Consider the following 22112-nt stretch of genomic DNA (forward strand, 5'->3'; position numbering starts at 1 on the left):
GGTAAAACAAGATTAACCTCCCCTTAAAAGCAAGACCAAATGGACTATGTTCAAGTTCCACGATGCTGCAGGTGGAGTTCTTGGTGGTATTACTCTTTTTAGTCCTTCCATAAAGGCTTTAATCACTGGTACTCTAAATAGAGATAAGTGCGGTCTGTTTTGTAAGTATGCGGATACTGCTGCTAAATGCAATGTATTGGTTGTATAAACTAATCCAGATTGCTGTAAGTGTAAGAGATAACAGATGATGTTTTGTACTGAAGCATCCAAGGGATTGATTTGGTTATTGTTACAATATAACAAAACATTTTCACTTTGCTGCATAACATGCCCCAGTAGTAGGTCTCCTAGCCTCCTTTAGGATATTCATACTGTCTGGTGGTAATTGCAAATAACCAAACTCTAGGACTTCAGGAGCTAGATCGCCAGGTCGAGCTCCTTGGGATATGGATGTCTGATTCCTCCATGCTCTGAGTGAGGAGACTGGAGTTGAGATGCAACTTTTAGTGTGACACTACTGACAGCTCTAGCAGGGTGGTGAACCAAGGTTGGAGTGCCCCTGTGGGAGCTATGAAAATGAGTTTGAGGGATGATTGTCTGGGCTTCTGAACTACCAGCCGAATGAGTGGGAGAGACGGAAAAGTTTAGGCAAATATCCCTGACCGGTTCATCCATAGGGCATTGCCTTTGGAGAGAGGGTGTGGGAACCTGGAGGTGAAGCTTGGGCATTTTGCATTTTGAGCTGTGACGAACAGGTCCATGTGAGGAAATCCCCATTCCTGAAAGTCGGGAAGAATAATTTGAGGATGAAGTTCCCACTGGTGGAATTTTTTTGTTGTTGTGGAATTTTATATAGCGCGATCTCGACCCAAAGAAATCAGGTATCAGAATGCTTTACATGAGCACCAGTTGCATGCAGATGGACACATTCATTTTTGTTAGGCATGGGGAGATTAAGTGATTTGCCCTAAATCACAGGATGGTGAGCGTCCTTGCCGAGACTCGAACCCGGTTCCCCAGCTTTGAAGTCGACTGCTCTAGCCGTAAGGCTACATCCTCTCCACACTGTCTCGGTCTGCTGAGAAGATCTGCAATTTGATTGTCCTAGTTGTAAAGTGTAGCTGATGCCACAGATGTCTTTAAAATGTTTTTTTTTAAGTGTTTTTTATTCCTGGAAGATGTTCTACCAGGAGATACATTTTGTGTTATATGGACCATCTCCAAATAGCTTGTGCTAGGTGTGACAGTTGGAGAGAGTGTCTGTCCCTCCCCCCATCCCCTGCACCCCCCCCTCCGTTTTTGTTGTCTATGCGGACTAAGACAGTTTTGCCTATTAGGTGAGTTTGAAAGGCTTTGAGCGCTAGAAACACTGCTAATAGCTCTAGGGGATTTATATGGAGGCTCTTGTACTTTAGACTCCATAATCCTTGGATTGTGTGACTTTGTAAGTGAGCACCCCAACCAGTGAGCGATACGTCTGCTTTTAGCACCGTCTGTGGAACAGGGTCGAGAAACACCCACCCTTTGGATAACTTTTGTGGGTTCCACCACTGCAGAGAACGATGGGTGCGGCCATCTACCAACACTAGATCGGTCAACTGACCCTGCGACTGGTTCCACTGACTTGCTAAGCATTCTGGAAGGGACGCATGTGAAGTCTTGAGCGTGGAACAATTATAATGCAAGACGCCATCACCCCCAGCAGTTGCAAGAATACTTTTGCTGGCAATGATTGGTTGGGCTGAAATTGAGTGAGAAGGGACTGAATGCTGTGAATCCTGGCTGAATTGAAAGAGGATTGCGATTTGTGAGCGTCTATCGTGGCTACCAGATAAGTTGGTGTGTTCGCATGATTGCAGATGAGACGTCAAAGCATTCACTGTAAACCCTAGTTGGTGAAGTAAGTGAATAGTGGTTTGAGTGTGCTGGAGACACATTTGGTAAGTGCTGGCTTTGATGAGACAGTCCTCCAGGTATGGGAAGACATGGATGTATTGTCTTCTCAGATGTGCTGCGACTACTGCCAGACATTTGGTAAATACCCAGGGAGCAGTGGTGACTCCAAACAGTAGTACTTTGAATTGGTAATGATGACGCGCTACCATGAATCTGAGGAATTTGCGAGGAGCAGGATGAATTGGAAAGTTGGAAATATATGTCTTAAGTCTAAAGTAGACATAAAATCACACTGTTTTAGAAGTGGGAGCACTTGTTGAAGTGTCACCATGTGGTAATACTCTGAAAGTATGTAGAGGTTTAGTTCTCTGAGGTCTAGAATAGGTCTCAAGGAGCCGTCTTTTTTGGGGATGAGAAAGTACTGGGAGTACACGCCTGTCCTTTGAAGTTGTAACAGCACAGGTTCTATGGCTTCTTTGGGCAGGAGAGATTGGACCTCTTGCTTAAGTAGATGTAAATGTTCTAGTGACATTTTGTGCGAACGTGGTGGAATGTTTGGAGGATTGTTGGTAAGCTCCAGGCAATAACCATGTTGGATAATTCCCAACACCCATTTGTCTGTGGTGATAGATTGCCAAATGGGGAGGAATTGTAGAAGACATCTCCCAACAGGTGTTAAATGATCGGGGAAGTGTAGGCAAGTCACTGCTTGTAGGAGGAGGGGGAATTACGTGGTGTGGAACCCTTGCCTTGACGTTTGTTGTTTTTGCCTCTGTATCTTGCTCTAAAGAAGCCCATCGTAAAAGGAAGATTGACTGTTGCCTTTGTAGGAGGCGGCAGTCTTGTCCCTCCAAGGTAAAAGGAGCAACAAAAGGAGCCCCGATTAGAGGGAGACTGCAGAGCTCCCATAGACTTCGCCACTTCTGTCTCTTTTTTCATTTTTTCTAATAGCTTGTCTATTTCAGGCCCGAAGAGATATTTCTTGTCAAAAGGAGTATTTAAAATAGACTGTTGTACTTCGGGTTTGAAACCAGAAATCCTCAACCATGCAGGTCGCCTAATAACACACTAGTGTTGATCTCTCTAGCTGCGGTGTCTGCAGCATCTAAAGCGCATCCAATTGAGGAAATGGATATGAGCTTCCCTTCCTGGACTAAATTCTGGGCTTTTGCTTTGTGCTCATCTGGGAGGTGTTGTAGCAACAGCTCCGTTTTGTCCCAGTGTGCCCTATAATATCTGGCTAATAGGGCCTCGGTGTTGGCAATGCGCCAATGATTTGCTGCTTGGGCAACTACTCGTGTACCGGAGGCATCTAATAGTTTTGACTCTTTGTCTGGAAAGGGGGCATCCCCTGTAGTCCGTGAATTGGCCCGTTTACGGGCATTAGAGACCACCAAGGAGTCTAGTGGTAAATGTCCTTTAATACAGACTGGGTCTGAGGGAGCAGGCTCATATTTTTGATCAATTCTGGGGGTGAGAACGCGAGCACGCACTAGATCTTTAAAGATATCATCGGCATGTCTCATCAGAACTTTAAGCACAGGTAGAGTGTGGCTAGCTCTTTGTGTGCTACTTAGCGTTTCAAATAGGAAATCTTCCTCTAGAGATTCCATGTGTAACTGTACCCCATGATATTCTGCAGCTCTAGCAAGTGATTCTAGATAGCCTACATTGTCGTCAGGAGGGGAAGGCTTTACAGGGTAAAGAGCTGGGTCGTTATCTGAAGGTGAATCCGTGTTCTAATACTTCCAGGGGTCTATCGGTAACATATTGCCCCCCATCTCCATCATCATCATAAGGTGGTGGTGGAGACTTAGTTGGTGTAATCAGTAAATGATGCAAAGGTGGAGAAGTTGGTGGAGGGGAACGTGGTGGAGGAGGGGAGAGGTTAGTACCTCCATTCTTCCTCTTCAAAGGAATATAGTAAGGGGTGTCCTCTGAGGGGATTTAGTAGGAACACGTCCTGCATCTGGATTTATATAAAGTTCCTTCTATTTTGGGTTGATTTGGGTGTTGGGGTGTCGAAAATCAGATTCTGCAGCTTCGGAAGAACAGTTTTAGGTTTCGGCACAGATGATTTTGGTGCCGGAGTAGAATGACTTTTTGGCAGGGAAGGTTTTGGTGCCAAATGAGGCTTCATTTTCAGTGTCAATGATTTCGGCTCTGAAGAGGTTTTCGGCTTAGAACCTAAAGGTTTCGGTGCCAAACTTTGGCCGACTCGATCCCAAGTCGGAAGGCTTAGTGACGTGTTTCGGTGCAGAGCCGGAGGGCGTGGCGTCAGAAACATCTTATCTGTGTTGACTGTGGCCCTAAGGTGGGTTGGGACCAAAGCCTTTGTATCGGCTGAGTTGGAGTTTGGATTAAGGGGCGTTCAGTACTCACGGACGTTGACCTTGTCGCAAGACTTATTTCATCTCGGAGTCCGATTATGGAATGGAGACAAGTTTTTCTTGTTCTTCCGCAGCCCTTTGTGCGTCAAATTTGACCTCGAATCCTTCATCGAAGATGCCGTGCATGTAATCTAAATTTTCACTCTGCATCTCGCAACGTCGAGACCGGCGATCACGGAGTGTTTTCTTTGATCGTAACGATCTGCAAGCATCGCAGTCCTGTTCGTTGTGCTCTGGAGACAAGCACAAGTTGCACACTTCGTGCGAGTCAGTGCATGGATACTTGGCATGGCACAAGGGCAGAATTTGAATGGAGTCTGTTCCATCCACTGCAACATGGACCAACACGTTTAGGCCAGATGGCCTTACCGAATATCTTCAATAGAAATAGAGTTTTTCCTTGACAGATACAATACGCGGTGAAGTGGGATATGCGTTTGAAACAATACTGATGCGGGTAGAGTGGATTGCCCTCTGAGGGGAACCCGAAGAATGGCTTCGAACTAGAGCGCAGAAATACACGTTCGTACCGGGTGGCAGAAAAAAACAATCTAACAATGGAGTCGATGCCCGTACGCACTATCACCGAAAGGAGTGTGCAGGAAAAACAGTGGTTTTGTGTGTTTACTGTCAGGACATGTAAAATACACTCCTGCGTGGCACAGTAATTGAGGCCAAGCCCTAAAGCAGCCTTCTAACTTACACGCCCTAGGTAACTGGTTACCATATACCAGGGACTGACTGGTAAGTTAGCCATTTCCATTTGGGTGCAACCAATTGGACATACCCTTTAAGGTCAAGCACAGGCACTGAGGTCTGGTTTGCAGGTCTAAGTGCACTTGCAGTCAAAAAACCAGCAACATCAGTAGAAAAACTCGAGGACTATACAGACAGAGGCATTTCCTAACAATGTAGATTTGTTTGGTACTCGCTAAGTAACAGAACATTCCTGTGACCGGTTCAGAAGATAGTGGAATAGGACTAAGATACTGAATGAGTGTGATGAAAAAGTAGAGGTTTCTTGGCCCTATTCTGAAACATGGGAAATATCGTAGGAAATCCATAATTTACTGATTCAATATCAAAGCTTTAATTAAAGCTTTTTTGCACTATTTTCTGGTGTCGTTTAATTCCTACAAATCTATATAGGATCTGCGCGTTTAGATAACATAAACTAAGGGCTTGGTGTCAGACGGATTCCAGACACCCCCAAAGGATATGTTAGTCTGAAGACCAGCTAGCTCACAGTGCCATTATTGGCACCTCTTACCAAGGAGCTAACAGTTTCTGGCAACTATCGAACATGACCACTCTGTCCCATCAGGGAATGTGGAAACAGTGCAGTACTTTTCGGTCAGTCCCTCGTGCTCACTTTGTCTCAGTGCTATACATACAATAAACGGTGGGGACATATTCAATAAGTATTTAATGAACCAGCGTCATTCTAGTATAAAATATGTGTGCTGCAACAACCATTAGACAGAAACAGATGAATACGACTATGAGCACCAGCAGAGTAAAACACAGGTAAAATTCAACCATAGTGCTAAGATACTGGATTTATGCAGGCATTTGAATACATGACAGTAACAATGCGTACTCCTACTATGCAAACCCTAACTAGATGTACCTAAGTGTATCTAGCATGTGTGTGGGTATAAAGCCAAAAATCCCCCTAGGATAAACCCAACCCCATTACCTGGTGTGTGAGAACAAAGAACCCTGTCTAGGTCTCGAGATGGACACCACAAGAGGGATGTCAGACCACTGCGTGCCGGAGTGTCTACGCATGCAGGGACCTCAGCTTCTCACGTCAGCATGGAAGTCTTTCTCCTCTGGTTTGCCCAGCGAAGATGTAGTGCTTGTATACCCGAAAGGTACCCTCAGGGGTTCTACCTAGAAGTGTACTATGGGCATGTTGGGCAAGGATGACGATATACAGAGATATTATGCAGAAGATGGTAATCCTGCTGTGATTCTGAGAACCTCAGGCATAATACATGAGGCTAGTTTTCGGAGAAAACCTCACAACAGTCATGTAGCACATAGCTAGGTAAAAGGTCAGAGCCAGACCCGTTATGTAGAACAATGGTAGGACAGATGTAGGTAAAAGGTTGTGTAACTACCTATGCCTATATTGGAGTTCATAACACCGGGAAGAACCATAGGGGTGACTACAGCTCAGAACTTCGAGGAGCATAGGCTCAGTGGCAAGAGATCATTTTTAGAAAAATACATTAACCTATTTCTTTGGTGTCAACTTTGAGGCAAAGTTGGATTGTGAATAAATAACTGACTTAGTGCATCAGGCAATGTCATATGCATGAGATGCAGCAGTCATAGGCAAGTCAGAAATTAACTGCAGAACCCTGGACTGCATAAGAACGAGGCCCCAAGTGCACCTAAAAGGGACCGAGACTTTAAACTGACCATGCCTCTTTGGCTGAAAGACACTCACTGCAGAGCAGGATGAGAAGTCATGAAGTCTCCCGCTCTAAAAGGTTCCTCCAGCGGTGCAAGTGGAATAGGAGAAGTGCTTATAAAGGGAACCACAGAGTTCATTCGAGTAGACTCAGCAAGGTCACTCTCTGCTTCCTAAGTAGCAGAGTTCCTTCTTTCTCGTTAACAAGCTGGTTCTTCAAACCCCTACAAACAATGGCTCAGCCCACTTACCTCCCCGGTCAATAGCTCTGCGGCCTCCTTGTCCTCACCTTCCTAGCCAACAGCTTCACCTTTCTCTCATAGAAAGTAAACCCCTCCTATCACAGTCACTGCTTGGACCGCCCACTTGACCCCACCGCCCACTTGACCCCTCAATAACATAGAATCTGTTCTGCTCGCCCTGCCGCTACTTACCATGGTCAGTGTCATTCGATCAATCTCATGCTTGTCCTTCGTCTTGTGCTGGCGGAAGGGACTGTGCCTGGAGACAAGGAAAGTACAAACAGCCAAATCAAGATCAAAGTAAAATAGGCTGGAGAGGCTTGGCTGCCCCATACTCAGCTCCCCACATCCTCCAGAACCAGAGACCTTCCTGTGCCTTCAGTCATTCAAAGCCCCAGCGGACCAAGGCCGCAGCAACAACAAGTAGAGGTTTCTCTCGCGACCACAGCAACCGAAGCAGGTTTTCCACAGGTTTCTGCTCTACATTAGGAGATGTCCCCGTCCAACAGTAGTCTTTAAACTGTGGGATGGGCCACTACTGGAATGTGAAAAGGCAGAATGTTCTAAACTGAGGCTCCCTCAGCTACAAGTGTCTTGACCCAAAAAGAGTTTAAGCAAATGTACTTTGAGAAGGATACAGCTGAGCGACATGCAATACCTGAAAAACTAAATAGCAAGAGGACCTATTTTGGAAAAACTTTCTTTCGTCTTTAAAAAACTTTGCTCAACTTTCTTTGCCACCTCTGTTCTTCAGCAATACTAGACATTATTATCCGTCTCAGTAGGCCTGAAAGGGTTTCAATTCCCAAATATTAATCATAAGGAACAATATTACTGAGCGTCCTCCTCCATTTCTTGATGGAGACCTCCCCCGGTTTACCTTCCATGTGTTTCTGCTGCTCCCATAGATCTGAAAATTGCAAACCATCCTTTTGGGGTGGAGGGGTTTGGGAGGATTGAATGGTGGGACACTGTGAAAGATCCGCGGTCCCTACCTCGTTGGAAGCGCAGAGTAGGTGGGGAAGCCACACCCCCATCCCGGGAGGAACATCGTCCCATTGTCACCGGGCTCCCTCTCTTCGCCCACAGGATCCGCAAACCCCCGAAGACCCGGAATCAGAACAGGATACCGGAAACAGAACTCCCGCCGACGACCCGGAACCCAAGCAGACCGGAACCGGAAGTACAACCACGGCAGTCAGCCGGGACACTAGAAAAGACGGCAGGAGCGAGGAGACAGTGTTCAGCCCAGCGGACTCGTGGCAGGAGACAGCGAACGGCGCGGAACCCCCGACGGAGAGTGGAAGGAAGGAGGAGAGCGGAGAGGAGGCGGAGGCCGGAGAAGAGAACGAGGAAGAAGACCTGTGGACGGAGGATTGGTGGCGACCTCCGGAGGTGGCGGGAGAGCGGCCGTAACTCGGATGAGAGTTACGGCGGGGCACGTGAGTACACTCTATCCTTCTCCGTGTTTCCCTAGTGTAAATATTGTACCTAACTGTAAGATATTGTATATAGAGCCCCCACGAGCACTCCGCACCAGCCTTAGTACTTAGAAGTAACCTCACGAGCACTGTATTCATAAGTCCCCACACTTATCCCGAACACTCCCATCACAAACCCCTCCTGCTTGCCGAGTGATCCTATCCTTACCTGCCCTTCCCTCCTTCCCCACGTTCATTACCCGGCCATTCACTTACCGGTGACGGTGGTAGTACTCAGCAGTCCTTACTGGACAGGACTAACCCCTATACTCTCTCTTACTTATCTCCGAGGAGACCCATCGACCGGCAGTAACCTGACGACCACAGCCCAGCAGCGGACCACATCCAGGACATCCACATACCATCGAGATTCCCTCCCGGCTGGGAGCTTCTTGACAGAACTATTCTTCCCTACGAACTCTTTATTCCGGACTTTGTATTCACTTTCCATCAATAAATCTTTGACCATAGCACACTACATCCGGCCTCCCCGCTTGTTATTCCGGCCCGCCCACCCCACAGTCTCACAGGTGGTGTCAGAAGTGGGATCAGCCGGAAGCATGGAGGCCGCCGTCAAGCAGCTAGCTGAGAGCCAAGAGCAGCTTGGCAAGATGATGGAACGCTTCCTGAAAACTGCCGAAGATGATCGTGGACAACTCCATGACGTCCTTAAGGGACAGGGGACCGCTCAGGATCAAGCCCTTGAAAAACTAACTACAGTCATGGGGCAACCAAGACCCACAACCTCCTTACCCTCCGTTGTTCTCCAGAAATATGTCTCGGGTGAAGACCCCGATTATTTCTTTACCAACTTTGAGCGTCTGGCTCAAGCCGCAGCATGGCCTGAAGATCGCTGGGGCCACTATCTAGGTCCCCTCTTGACTGGTGAACTGCAGGCAGCATATCAGCAGGCCAATATCCAGGGTCAGACTCCCTACCAGGACATCAAAACATGTATTCTCGAGAGGCTGGGAATAGACGACGAAACCTACAGGGTACGTCTGAGACAGGCGAAAGAGGGACCCCAAGAAACGCCCCGGGCTCTCGCATTCCGAATACAGGACCTGGCAAACAGGTGGTTGAAACCCGCCACAGCCACCAAAGACCAGATTCTCGCAAAAATATATCTGGAACAGTATCTGGCCTCCCTACACCCGGCCACACAAAAATGGGTGAGACAACACGCCCGCCTGACTTTGGACAGTGCAGTGGAGATAGCCAGTGCTTTTAGCAGAGCCCAAGAGTCGCAACGGGTCCGAGAGGAACCACATCCACGAATTCCTCATGGAAGCCACTCTCGTCCCCAAAGACCCCCACTGACGGCCAGAAGACCAGATCCTACTCCCTTGATGCCCTACCCCGTCATGCCTCGTCCTACCCCACCTGGTCCTCAGTGCTATCACTGCGGAGGGTATGGCCACATAGCTCGGGTGTGTCCCCAAAAAGAGGAACCGATGGACATTGGAATGGCCCGAAATTACGTTTGCCTGACTAACGAAGTAACCCCTCCGCCGTTCCGATGTCCCGTGAGAATAGAGGGACACCGGATGATGGCCTTGGCCGACACGGGGTGTAGACATAGCGTTCTCCGACCCCAGGAACTACCCCACCCCATTGGGCCTCTGACCGGAACAGTAGCGATCAAGTGTGTCCACGGAGACACTCGGAGTTACCCGACCGCCCAAGTGCGGGTACAACAACAGGCAGATGGAGGCAGAATGTTAACCGTCGGGTTGGTCCCTAACCTTCCTGAACAAGTCATACTAGGAAGCGACTACAGTGGTCTTCCCCACCTCCTGAAAGACACTACGGACTCCCTAAAGAGGTGGTGGGCAGAGGCCCCGTTTCCCCAGGATTTCCCCGCAGCCGAATCACCCTCAAAACCAGAGAAGTCCAAGAAACAAAAGAAGAGGGAGAAAAGGACCTTTACTGGCGCTTATCCGGCTCAGGTCGAGGCCCATCCTTGGGAAACCGACCGCGAATTCAGAGCCACCCAGCAAGAAGACCCCGTATTGCAGGAAGCCTGGAATCGTGCCCTGGACAATGAGGATCCACTACACGTAGGTCCTTACTGTTTTCGAAAAAATGGCCTCCTCTATAGAAAAGGCGGACCACAGCTACCGGCCCAGTTGGTTATCCCAGGGTTGTTTCGGGACAAAGTCCTATATCTGGCCCACAGTCACTTGCTAGGTGGCCACTTCAGTGACGAAAAGACTGGCCACGCTATCTTGGAAAAGTTCTACTGGCCGGGCGTACACGGTCAAATAAAGCAGTACTGTAGGGAGTGCCCAGTCTGCCAAAAAAACAGTCGTTACCGGCCCCCTCGAGTCCCGCTCCAGCCCCTTCCCCTTATTGATGTGCCTTTTTCCCGAGTTGGGATGGACCTGATAGGACCCATGTTGCCCTCTAGAACGGGGTGTAGATATGCCCTAGTATTGGTAGATTATGCCACCCGGTTCCCAGAGGCCGTCCCGTTGAAACAACCCACTACCCAAAACATCGCCAAGGCTCTTATCTCCATCTTTAGCAGAGTAGGGTTTCCTAGGGAGATCTTAACAGATCAAGGTACGCCTTTTGTGTCCTCCCTCATGCGTCAAGTCTGTGCCCAGCTAGGTATTAAACAGATACGAACCTCGGCGTATCACCCACAGACCGATGGGTTGGTAGAGCGCTATAACGCCACCCTAAAGACCACGCTAAAAAAACTGTTAGGCCTTGAGAGTAAAAGGTGGGAGGAGATGCTTCCTCTAGCTCTTTTCGCGATCCGGTGTAAGGTGCAAAGTAGCACCGGGTATTCACCCTATGAATTATTGTATGGCCGAGCCCCCAGGACACTACTGGACATGGCCCGCGAGGCCTGGGAAGCTGAACCCGACCGAACCCGGCCCCTCCCGGAATATGTGGATAATCTTCGAACCCATTTAACCCAAATCCGAGAAATAGTGAGACAAAACATGGTAGCCGCGCAGGTATCTCAGACCCAACAGTACAACAAGGGAACCAAGGCCCGTACATTTAACGCTGGAGACCTGGTATTGTTGCTTCTACCCTCCTCCGACCATAAACTATTGGGACAGTGGCAGGGCCCCTTTCCTATCCTAAGACAGGTGACCCCTGTTACCTACGAGCTTGATATTGATGCCACCAGAGGGGTCACCCAAATATATCATGTTAACCTATTGAAGAAATGGGTGGGACCCCTCCCTGTAATGACAACCAATCCCTCTCTACCCTTTGAGAGCTGTATCGATCCTGACCTCCCGGAAAAGGACAAACAGAACCTGAGACAGGCCTTGTCCTCTGTACAAACAGTTTTTTCCTCCATGCCCGGGCACTCCACCATTGTGGAACACGCCATTCATACTGAAGCAGGGAAAACAGTGCGACAGAGACCCTATCGGATCCCTGAAGCGCGAAGGGCAGTCATAAAGGATGAAACGACCCAGATGTTAAGGATGGGTATAATCGAACCCTCCTGCAGCAGTTGGAATTCCCCAATCGTTCTCGTCCCTAAACCTGATGGTTCTACTCGTTTCTGTATAGACTTCCGGGAGGTGAATAAAATCTCTGCCTTTGATTCATACCCCCTACCTCGAGTGGACGAGATGGTGGAGCGTATCGGCAAAGCCAAGTACATCAGTACCCTAGACTTGTGCAAAGGGTACTGGCAGATCCCTTTAAAAACGGAGGACAGACCGAAAACGGCCTTCTCAACCCCTGAGGGTCTGTTCCAGTTCAGGGTAATGCCCTTCGGGCTCCACGGGGCCCCGGCTACCTTCCAAAGGGCCATGAACCTGGTCTTACGACCCCATACCAGCTATGCCGGGGCCTACCTCGATGACATAGTCATTCATAGTGACAGCTGGGAACAACACCTTCAACACTTGCAGGCGGTAGTACAATCCCTGGGTAAGCACAGTTTTACCATCAACCCTGCTAAAACCACCTTGGCGGCCCAAAGTGTGAAGTATCTGGGGTATCTATTGGGCGAGGGGGTCATTCGCCCTCAACACAATAAAATACAGGCTATTCACTCCATACCCTTCCCTCATACCAAGAAGGAACTCCGAGCATTCCTCGGGTTGCTGGGGTATTACCGGAGGTTTATCCCCAACTTCTCCCAAATGGCTGCCCCCTTGACCGATCTCTTGAGAAAAGCCTCCAGAACCGAAGAGAAGCTGCAGCAACCCTCTCCCCAATTGCTGAAAGCCTTCGATCTCCTTAAACAGTCCCTGTTGTCTGAACCCGTGTTAGTCAGTCCTGACTATTCCCGTCCCTTTATCCTGCAAACAGACGCCTCCGACCAGGGTTTGGGGGCTGTCCTGTCCCAACAAGATGAAAGAGGGGTCGAAAGACCAATACTGTACCTCAGCCGAAAACTCTTTCCGCGAGAACAAAATTACGCTGTGGTAGAAAAAGAGGCTCTCGCGATTAAGTGGGCAGTAGACAGTCTCCGATACTATCTGGAGGGTCGGGAGTTCCTCCTGTATACGGACCATGCCCCACTGGAGTGGATGTCCCGGAACCGCGGCCACAACGACAGGGTACTCCGGTGGTTCCTGTCCCTACAACCCTTTCGGTTCAAGACACTACACCGGAAGGGACTAGATCAAGGCAATGCAGATTACCTCTCACGTTATCCCACTACTGATACCCCTACTAGTAGGACAGCTAGGGAAAGGGGATGTGAAAGATCCGCGGTCCCTACCTCGTTGGAAGCGCAGAGTAGGTGGGGAAGCCACACCCCCATCCCGGGAGGAACATCGTCCCATTGTCACCGGGCTCCCTCTCTTCGCCCACAGGATCCGCAAACCCCCGAAGACCCGGAATCAGAACAGGATACCGGAAACAGAACTCCCGCCGACGACCCGGAACCCAAGCAGACCGGAACCGGAAGTACAACCACGGCAGTCAGCCGGGACACTAGAAAAGACGGCAGGAGCGAGGAGACAGTGTTCAGCCCAGCGGACTCGTGGCAGGAGACAGCGAACGGCGCGGAACCCCCGACGGAGAGTGGAAGGAAGGAGGAGAGCGGAGAGGAGGCGGAGGCCGGAGAAGAGAACGAGGAAGAAGACCTGTGGACGGAGGATTGGTGGCGACCTCCGGAGGTGGCGGGAGAGCGGCCGTAACTCGGATGAGAGTTACGGCGGGGCACGTGAGTACACTCTATCCTTCTCCGTGTTTCCCTAGTGTAAATATTGTACCTAACTGTAAGATATTGTATATAGAGCCCCCACGAGCACTCCGCACCAGCCTTAGTACTTAGAAGTAACCTCACGAGCACTGTATTCATAAGTCCCCACACTTATCCCGAACACTCCCATCACAAACCCCTCCTGCTTGCCGAGTGATCCTATCCTTACCTGCCCTTCCCTCCTTCCCCACGTTCATTACCCGGCCATTCACTTACCGGTGACGGTGGTAGTACTCAGCAGTCCTTACTGGACAGGACTAACCCCTATACTCTCTCTTACTTATCTCCGAGGAGACCCATCGACCGGCAGTAACCTGACGACCACAGCCCAGCAGCGGACCACATCCAGGACATCCACATACCATCGAGATTCCCTCCCGGCTGGGAGCTTCTTGACAGAACTATTCTTCCCTACGAACTCTTTATTCCGGACTTTGTATTCACTTTCCATCAATAAATCTTTGACCATAGCACACTACATCCGGCCTCCCCGCTTGTTATTCCGGCCCGCCCACCCCACAGTCTCACAGACACGTACTTCTTAAATGTTTTACATTAGGAGTTTTACAAATTCTGCCATTTGAGGCCCACCCAAATTCAAGAGGTAAGCAAGTACACAACATTTGTAGAATGCCACATGTAAGAGCGGGAAGGGATAGGGAGTTCAAAAAGGACCTTATTACGTGTTATGCCACAAACTGCCTAAAGGGACTACTGTCTTCCTTACATGAGGGTTCATTCGCCTCTCTGCCTGCAAGGGACCGCAGTCCTATTTCATAGCAGTAGTAGACTCATTCCCCTGTCTGCCATTAGAAGCAACTTTCCTGCTTTCAGTGCTATAAGCGTTCATTCACCTCTCTGCCGGAAGGGCATCCCTGCTGACAAAAATTGTTTTTAGAGACAGCCTCGCCCATAAATAAACTGCCTGCTTGTGGTGTAAATATAGTCCATAAATTGATGTTGCTGGGAAGAGCGAGTTCTTAGCCCTAATGGTTTGCTGGAAAAGGTCCTATAATCGCAGTACAACCACAGTGCTAGTCAGAAAGTCAACTTACATTTGTGAGTAATCTACACATTAAATTTGACTCTTTCGCTTTTGATTAATTTGACTACTTTTGCTTTATTCACCATTTACGAATATGTAAAGTTACTCAAAGGTGTAGGCTTAAATGTGGGAGTCAAATATACAAATGTAAGTTACTGCAGCCAAAAAGGAGCTGTTGTAAGTCCAGCGCCACACATGGCAAACCACTGATACTGCAGAAAATAATGAAGGCAGGGGCTTACCGTAGAATCCTATAGGAAATAGATAAATTACAATAATGTATTTATAAAATTTTAAAAATATATATAAATTCAAATTAATGGTGAAGAAATATATATTTTAAAATATTTAATGGTTAACGATATTAATAACTTTTAAATTTAAAAATAAATGTAACTTTTTAAAATGTAAATTAATTTAAATGTTATATGTCATTTTTAATACATAATTAAAATAAAAAATGTCTTTAAGTGTGCTTTTTGTTAATAAATATTTACAACTTATTCTGTAATTAATTGAATATATTTAAATTCATATTTAATTTGAAATGTTAATAATGATGTAGCTTTTTATATTGGTATACATTTAAAATTAATACAGTAAGTAATTTTACAAAAGTATTTAACTTAAACATATTTTTACACATTTTTTTCCAGGTTCAAGAAACGTTTTACATATTACTTCAGAAAGATCTCCGCCCAGTGGGTAGATGCACATCCCTCCCAAAGCCCCTCCGTAACTCTCTCATAACCTCTCTGTACTCCTCCCTAAGCCCCACCTATTTTGCAATAAGTACGCCACATTTTTCGACCACTACCCTGGTCCCTACCACATGTACTACTAGGAAGTAAATTTACACGTGTGAAGACCTCCCCATTGTAACGTTTGGAGAGGTGGATGTGATTTACACTCAAGGGTTTGTAAATAGCATTTTGTTGGCCTTTAGTAGTACTCTTGTAGAACTACTAAACACACTTATAAATGTAGATTGTGAACAGGCCATTAATCTTGCATATCATCTGTTCTCTGACCTTGCTCAGGTCCCACACCTCCCCACCCCGGAATCTTAATGCATAGTATAACAATCCATAGAAAAGTATCTGCTCTTCACACTCACCCTCTCAACAGCTTGAAAAGCATGCACCCCAGTGAAAACCAGTCGGCACTGCTGTCGTACGCCACGCCCTTCTGCAGGACCTCCGGAGCCATGTAACCGTGCGTGCCACTGCGGAGAGAGAAGAAAGACGTTAAGCTGTATGAAGGACTTGGTTGGAGCAGTGAATGGTGCGAGGCTGATGGCCGCAGAGGAACACTATGGAATGGTGCATAACTGACGGCTATGGGGAAATGTAAAACAGGTGCAAGAGCAATAGCTTCTGGGGGCTGTCTGGAATGGCCCTGGAGGTCTAGCCACGGAGGAGCTGGACCGAATAGTGGAAGCAGGCTGGTTGTTGGGGAGCAGTGGGGAACGGTGCAGGATCGCAGTCTATGGCAAGTTGTAAGAGAAGGTGGAAGTGCCAAGGACGTGGGGCGCTCCGTGTTGTGGTCCTGGACAGCAGGCTGCAGAGCTGTACGAGGGTGGAGGTGCCATGGATGTGGGGCACTCCAGGCTATGGTCCAGGACAGTTGACTGCAGAGCTGTACGAGAGGGTGCGGAAGGCTTGCTGTGGGAGTGTGTTCCAGTGCAGCCCACTAATATAAAGTTAGGAGGGTGACTGGTACATAGGCAAAATACCCTGATGTGGTAAATGAAGACGCAGTGAAATACTCACACACTGGCATGTGGCTTTTTCTTGGAGAAGTCGCAAGCCAAGCCCAGGTCCGATATCCGCACATGTCCGTGCTCGTCCAAGAGAATATTCGCTGGCTAGACAAGAGCAAAAGAAAGAGGAATCCACTTAGTCAAAGAAACAGTGACAAAAAGAAAGCAAAGAACATTGACTTGCCCCTGCTGAAGAAGATAAAACCCACTCAGTAGCCAGGGACAGGTTTTCACTTCATCAACAAGACAAATCGGACAAGCGAAAGGCTGCATTAACAGGCTCAGCTAACCCAGGAAACCCACAGCAATGCTGGTTAGGAACCTCCCGCACAGTTAGCTCTCTCCAAGGCACAAAATCTTGTCTGGGCGAGTGATAAGTCTCCACTCGAGCCAGAGATACTGTGTGTGTAATGTATGTAAATATATAAGTTGTGATCCTAGGAAGAAAGCATTTCAGCCCTTAACATAGGAGTCATCAACCTGCGATTCAGGATCATTTGTAAGAGCGAGAAGAATCCTTGGAGAAGATTCCTTGTGTTTAGAGACCCAATGTTCCCAGAAGAGGGGAGTCTTCAGAGTCTTTCTGAACTTTAGGGGGGGCAGATCAAGGAACTCTGCACCTCTTTATAACTACACCAAAAGATTCCCTCTCCTTTGTGGTATGACCAGGGGGAGAGACTGGTGAAGTGTCCGGACCACTGGCATCCTGTAGGTCTTCGTACCAATTACCCCCACCATATTGTGGAGCAAATTCATCCATTCTCCAATTACTGCTCTAGTCTGAACCTGAGCCAAAAATGTATTGTCTGTGCGTGGATGCACATCAAAGGCAATGAGTCAGAGTTGGCAGGATTGCCAAAAGGCTGTACCCTGATGGAATTTAAGCATCACCTCAGCCAAGGTCAAGACGGATTCAGCGCGGAGTCAGAGACGACTATAGGTTGTGGTCAATGGACCCGTCCAGAGAGTGGTGCTAAGACCGAAAGCGCTGTGGAGCTGAGGCGGGTTTGAGAGGCACAGACACCGCAGAGGTCAAACTCACCAGTGGGAGTTTGACTGGAAGCCCCTGCAGATCCGAAGGTGCACCAGAGGTAGCTGGAAGTGTGCTGAATATGTGCAGCATGTCCTCCCTCAAGGCCCTGACTTGCTATGGCAGTGCCAACAGGGCCAACAGTGAGAATCCATCAGCACCAGATTCTCTGGAGCAAGACCGAGAGGCTCGCTGACACCCTCTCACCTTCCCTGGAAATCAGGAATGTCAGGAAGGGGCAGATTCATGCGTGGACTTCTTGTGCTTCTATGCTTTTTCCGAGGGCTTCGGCAGTGATGAAGATCTGCCACCAGAGGCCTGCTTTCTGGGGATCTGCCACAGCATTTGTTTGCAACAGTCCTCACAAGGTTTAAGCCCTGTTGTTTTACAAGGGGATATTTCCCTTGCACAGTGTTACATTTTGAGGGAAAAATAATCAGAGGGGAAAGGAGTTGAGCTCTGGATCTATATCTGAAGGCACAGAAAGAAAGAAACTGAGGTAAGTGCACATAGGTGGCATTAATAAGCAGCTCCATCCATCCTTTCGTTAGGTCGTGAGCTCTCAACCACTTCAACAATGAGCTAGCCTCGCCCAACACAGCGCTCCTTCCCCTCGAGCTATGGCTATGCAGAGACAGGGGTGGGGGGGGTGGGGGGGGAGGATTGAGGCCTATTTTGACCTATCCAGAGGATTACTCAGTGACACCACAATCACCAGCCATGAGGCGCCTTCCATTAATACAAGCGCCAACCCCCACCTCACCTCCAGGCACTAAGTACCATCAAAAAAGAGAGTCAGATTGTGCATGTGATCACGAGTACAACAACGCATTCACCTTCAGGTCCCGGTACACCACGAAGCGGTTGTGCATGTGCTCCAGGCCCAGAATGATTTCAGCAGCATAAAATCGCATTTCAACGTCCGTGAAGACGCCGTGCTGGGACAGGTGGTAATGCAGGTCGCCTCCTGAAGGAAGAGAGAAAAGCATGCAATGGTTATTGGAGACAGGACAGTTGACCCAACCCCAACTTACGTAAGTGTAGAATTTAAACCTAGATATTTATGTGCACGAGTACCTGGTAAGCTGCCTAAGGCAGAAAGAAAGGCTGCTGTCGTGCCTTGGTAGGGACCCTTTTGGATGAGGGAGGGATAAGGACAATCGGAGGAAGTGGGCAGAGGAACATTAAACCTGGGTGTTAATGATAACCCGAAGCACCATTAATTGTCCCACTATTACCGGCTGCCCCACACACTATGCACCCCCTTCCTCAGCACCAGACATTGATTTACATTTCCTTCTGCATCCCAGTCCCCAATAACTTTTACTCTTTACCATTCATCAGATCCAAGATGAACGACAACTTGTCCGGCGTATGGAAGGCGTAGGTCATGCACACGATGAACGGGCAATCCTGAAAAGAGGAGATGGGCAGCCGTGAGTGCACAGAAAAGGCAAGGTCTTTCTCCTGCACTGGACAAAGTATACAGCGAAAGGTCCAGGAAGCAGCATTAACCTACATGCAGATGGAACAAGTATTTGGGGCCGAACAGCTTCACTTATATCAAGGTTTGGGCTACACACAATGTCCAGCAAACATATATGGATAACATAAGAGACAATGCAAGAATCAAGACCTCTGGAACACCTTTCCTTCACCAGTCAGAGGAACTTCCTCCACAAGTGAGAACACCGGTCACTCAAGCTGCTTGTGCAAAGAGCCCCAGTGTCGACGAGAAGGGACAGCAAGGCCTCCATGTTCCACTCGCAGGGCGAAGTGCTGTACGCCATCATCTCAACACTGGGACACTCTTCGGCAGAGGTCTCAAGAATCAGCAGTAAGACACGAGTACAACCGTATGCAAGAACTCTGCTGCTTGGCGCAGGTAAAAGAACTCGAAGGATTGTGAGGACTCTGCTGAGGGCACCGGATGTTCTTACTTGCAGATCCAAAGAGGCAGTCAGAGCACACCTGAAACTCTTAGCTTTCCTCAGTAGATCTAACAATGTAAAGCTCTTACTAACTCATTTCATATAAAATTAGATACCATCTAATCACATTGTGAAGCCACTCTTAGCTTCTGATTGTAGACTGCATGCAGGTTATAGCTGCTGGTTCCCCTGGTCACCAGCCTAAAGAATCAACCAGAATGTAACTATTTAATCTACACTCTCCTGGGGCCGAGGCTTCGGGCCAAACGTTAACAAGTTGTCCTCAGTTTGCCAAGTATGGAGAGTCAATAAAAGACCTCTTCTATTGCTGATACTCAATACCCTCGGTTTTATTCCATCATGAGGTGATGATATGGTGCCATAAAAGGTATTTGGTTTCTCTACCTACACATCACTGCATGATTAGCCATCCCCAAAGTGTAAGCAACAGTAAAGCTAGAGGGTAAAACGTCTTATATGAAAAACAAGTTTAAAAAAACGGCATGAAAGAAGCGGTTTTGGTTCCATACATTTGAAAATAAGACTGCAGTCTCTATTTCTGTAATGGTGGCTCCAGCAGACGCTCACAGCTGCATCTTACTCCTTTGCTCCCAGGCACAGCTCACCCTGTGCTGCTGCGTCACTCTTGCTCCTGTCTTCTCCTTGCTGTTTTCCCATTTTTTTTTGTGCCATCTCCTTGCTTTTCCCTCGCTTTCACTGCTTTCTCCCTGGTTTACCCCGTTTTTGGTGCAGCCTTCCCGCGCAACTTCAGACTACCAGCTCACACACACAAACATATACACACACACATCTATCTAAAAATATATATATACTTTTCTGTATTTTTAAAAGGACAATACCATAATGTACGCTTTACTCACCCCTGTGCTGACAAGAGACAGCATGATCCTCTCGTTCAAGGCAAGCGTCTCACCCTGTTTCATCTTAATCCGCTTTTTATCCAGACACTTCATCGCATACCTGAAACAGACACAAAGCAGGAGCCACATCATAGGCAAGCCGTGATTCAGGAGAGGTACAACTAGATATCTTACAGTGACACCTGCTGACCAAGTCTGGGACTGCACCTGAAGAAATGGCTCCTAGGAAGGAGAGCACAGTGCTTCTGTTACAGTGACCCCTGCAGGAGTGAGCTGGCAGTACAGCTGGAGTGACAGCCGCTGGAGTGACAGCCCCTGTAGAGACAAGAGTTGCAGACAATCTGTCCATCTCAAGTGAAAGCGTCAAGAGGGAGAATCAAATACTGCTCTAAGGAGGATCCCTGCTTTACATAGCTGGGAGTGGGTGAAACTCATCTTTCCTTTAGGGCTGCAACTGCTGCATCTGTTCAGAGCTGTTCTCATTTTTTACTGGACAGGTAAAAGCTCAAAACATCTGCAAATTGCCACAAGGCTTACAGGTCAACTGAGTTTGTGAAGTTTCTAGACTCAATTCAACCCGTGCCCAGTGTTTGCAATGCCAAAGCTAGGCAAACCTATATTTTGCACCACCCCGCAGCAAGCTAGCAGATCAGAAACGGTTACTCACCTGTGTTTAGACCGATACGATCAAACACGGAGAAAGGATATATCCCTCATCCAAAGTGTGTAATGTGTGCAAAGACTCGACCGAAAGAGCTGTTCATTATTCCCTATATTCACTACTTATTCAGCCTTTTAAATGTTGGTCAGTATCGGAGGGAGCATTGACTATAGAAATACCCTGTTATTTTGTAAATCTGCTGTTCTGCTATCAGTCGGTTCTGCAAATTGTTAAAACAGTCTTGGAGAATAAGAAACAAATTCATCATTATTCCAAAGGAAATACTGTGCAAAACAGAATAGTCCGATCAGTAATGGTAATTGGGCGAATATGGATCATGAGCTCAGATAGATCATTCAATGATCGACTGATCAACATGTAATGTTTACAAATTATAGCAATTTCGATGACAGCTTGCAAATCTTTCTTTGTTGCACATGAATATGTAATGAAGCCGATTGAAAATATTGTGAAGTATGTTTTTAGTTTATGGTCTAGATTTTATTTAATGCTAACGTTTTATGGGACCGTCCCCTTAATAAATGTTTATTATTCATTAAAAAGAAATATAGCCAGATGTCCTACTTGGCACACAAAAGAATATGAAATGAAGGCACAGTGTGGCAAAAGAGCAACTTGTAAAGCAGACTCAGAGGCCATATGAAGGCCACAGCCAGCTCTTTGAAAAGAAAATAAACAGCTCTGTCGCTCACTTCAGATGCAACTTTATTCCACGCTCCATAGAGACAAGAGAGGAAGAGGAGGCAAAAGGGAAACATTTGCCCCAATGTAGTCCCCATATCCCAAAGACGAATGATCAGTTTGTAGAAAGACAGGCTATCAGAAGAAGTGTCAGTGAAGATCAGTAAGTCCTTTGCTGATAGAAACTTCTTCAACCATGAGTCACATTTACAGAAAGACTCCACAGAAGAAAGCCAGAAGTACGAGTTACTTACCTTTGGTAACGATGTATCTGGTAGAGACGATTCTAGCCGCAGATTACTTAACGTAGAATTATCCCCAGGCATGAGACTGGATCCGGAAAACTTTTTGCCACAGCATCCCTGCGCGCTCGGGGGACGGCACCACGTGACTACGCGCTGACGTCGTCCACGGTCGTGACGTCACCGAAGATACATAAGTCCGGTGCGCCTATGTCCGTTTTCTTCGGAGAACT

General features: G+C 47.7%; 1 protein-coding gene across 1 annotated transcript in view; it reads right to left on the reverse strand.

The window, feature by feature from the left end:
- The window catches only part of GRK2 (G protein-coupled receptor kinase 2), a 275720-nt gene that overhangs the window by 60804 nt on the left and 192804 nt on the right, over positions 1-22112 (reverse strand). The window contains exons 9-14 of the mRNA XM_086953270.1: positions 20275-20374; positions 18797-18875; positions 18299-18429; positions 16443-16537; positions 15788-15895; positions 7143-7209 (exon numbers count right to left, since the gene is read on the reverse strand). Coding sequence (XP_086809396.1) covers positions 7143-7209; positions 15788-15895; positions 16443-16537; positions 18299-18429; positions 18797-18875; positions 20275-20374 — 580 coding nt within the window. The remainder of the gene's footprint in view (positions 1-7142; positions 7210-15787; positions 15896-16442; positions 16538-18298; positions 18430-18796; positions 18876-20274; positions 20375-22112) is intronic.

This window comes from Lissotriton vulgaris, chromosome 1_2, assembly GCF_964263255.1.
Source record: "Lissotriton vulgaris chromosome 1_2, aLisVul1.2, whole genome shotgun sequence".
Lineage (NCBI taxonomy): Eukaryota > Metazoa > Chordata > Amphibia > Caudata > Salamandridae > Lissotriton > Lissotriton vulgaris.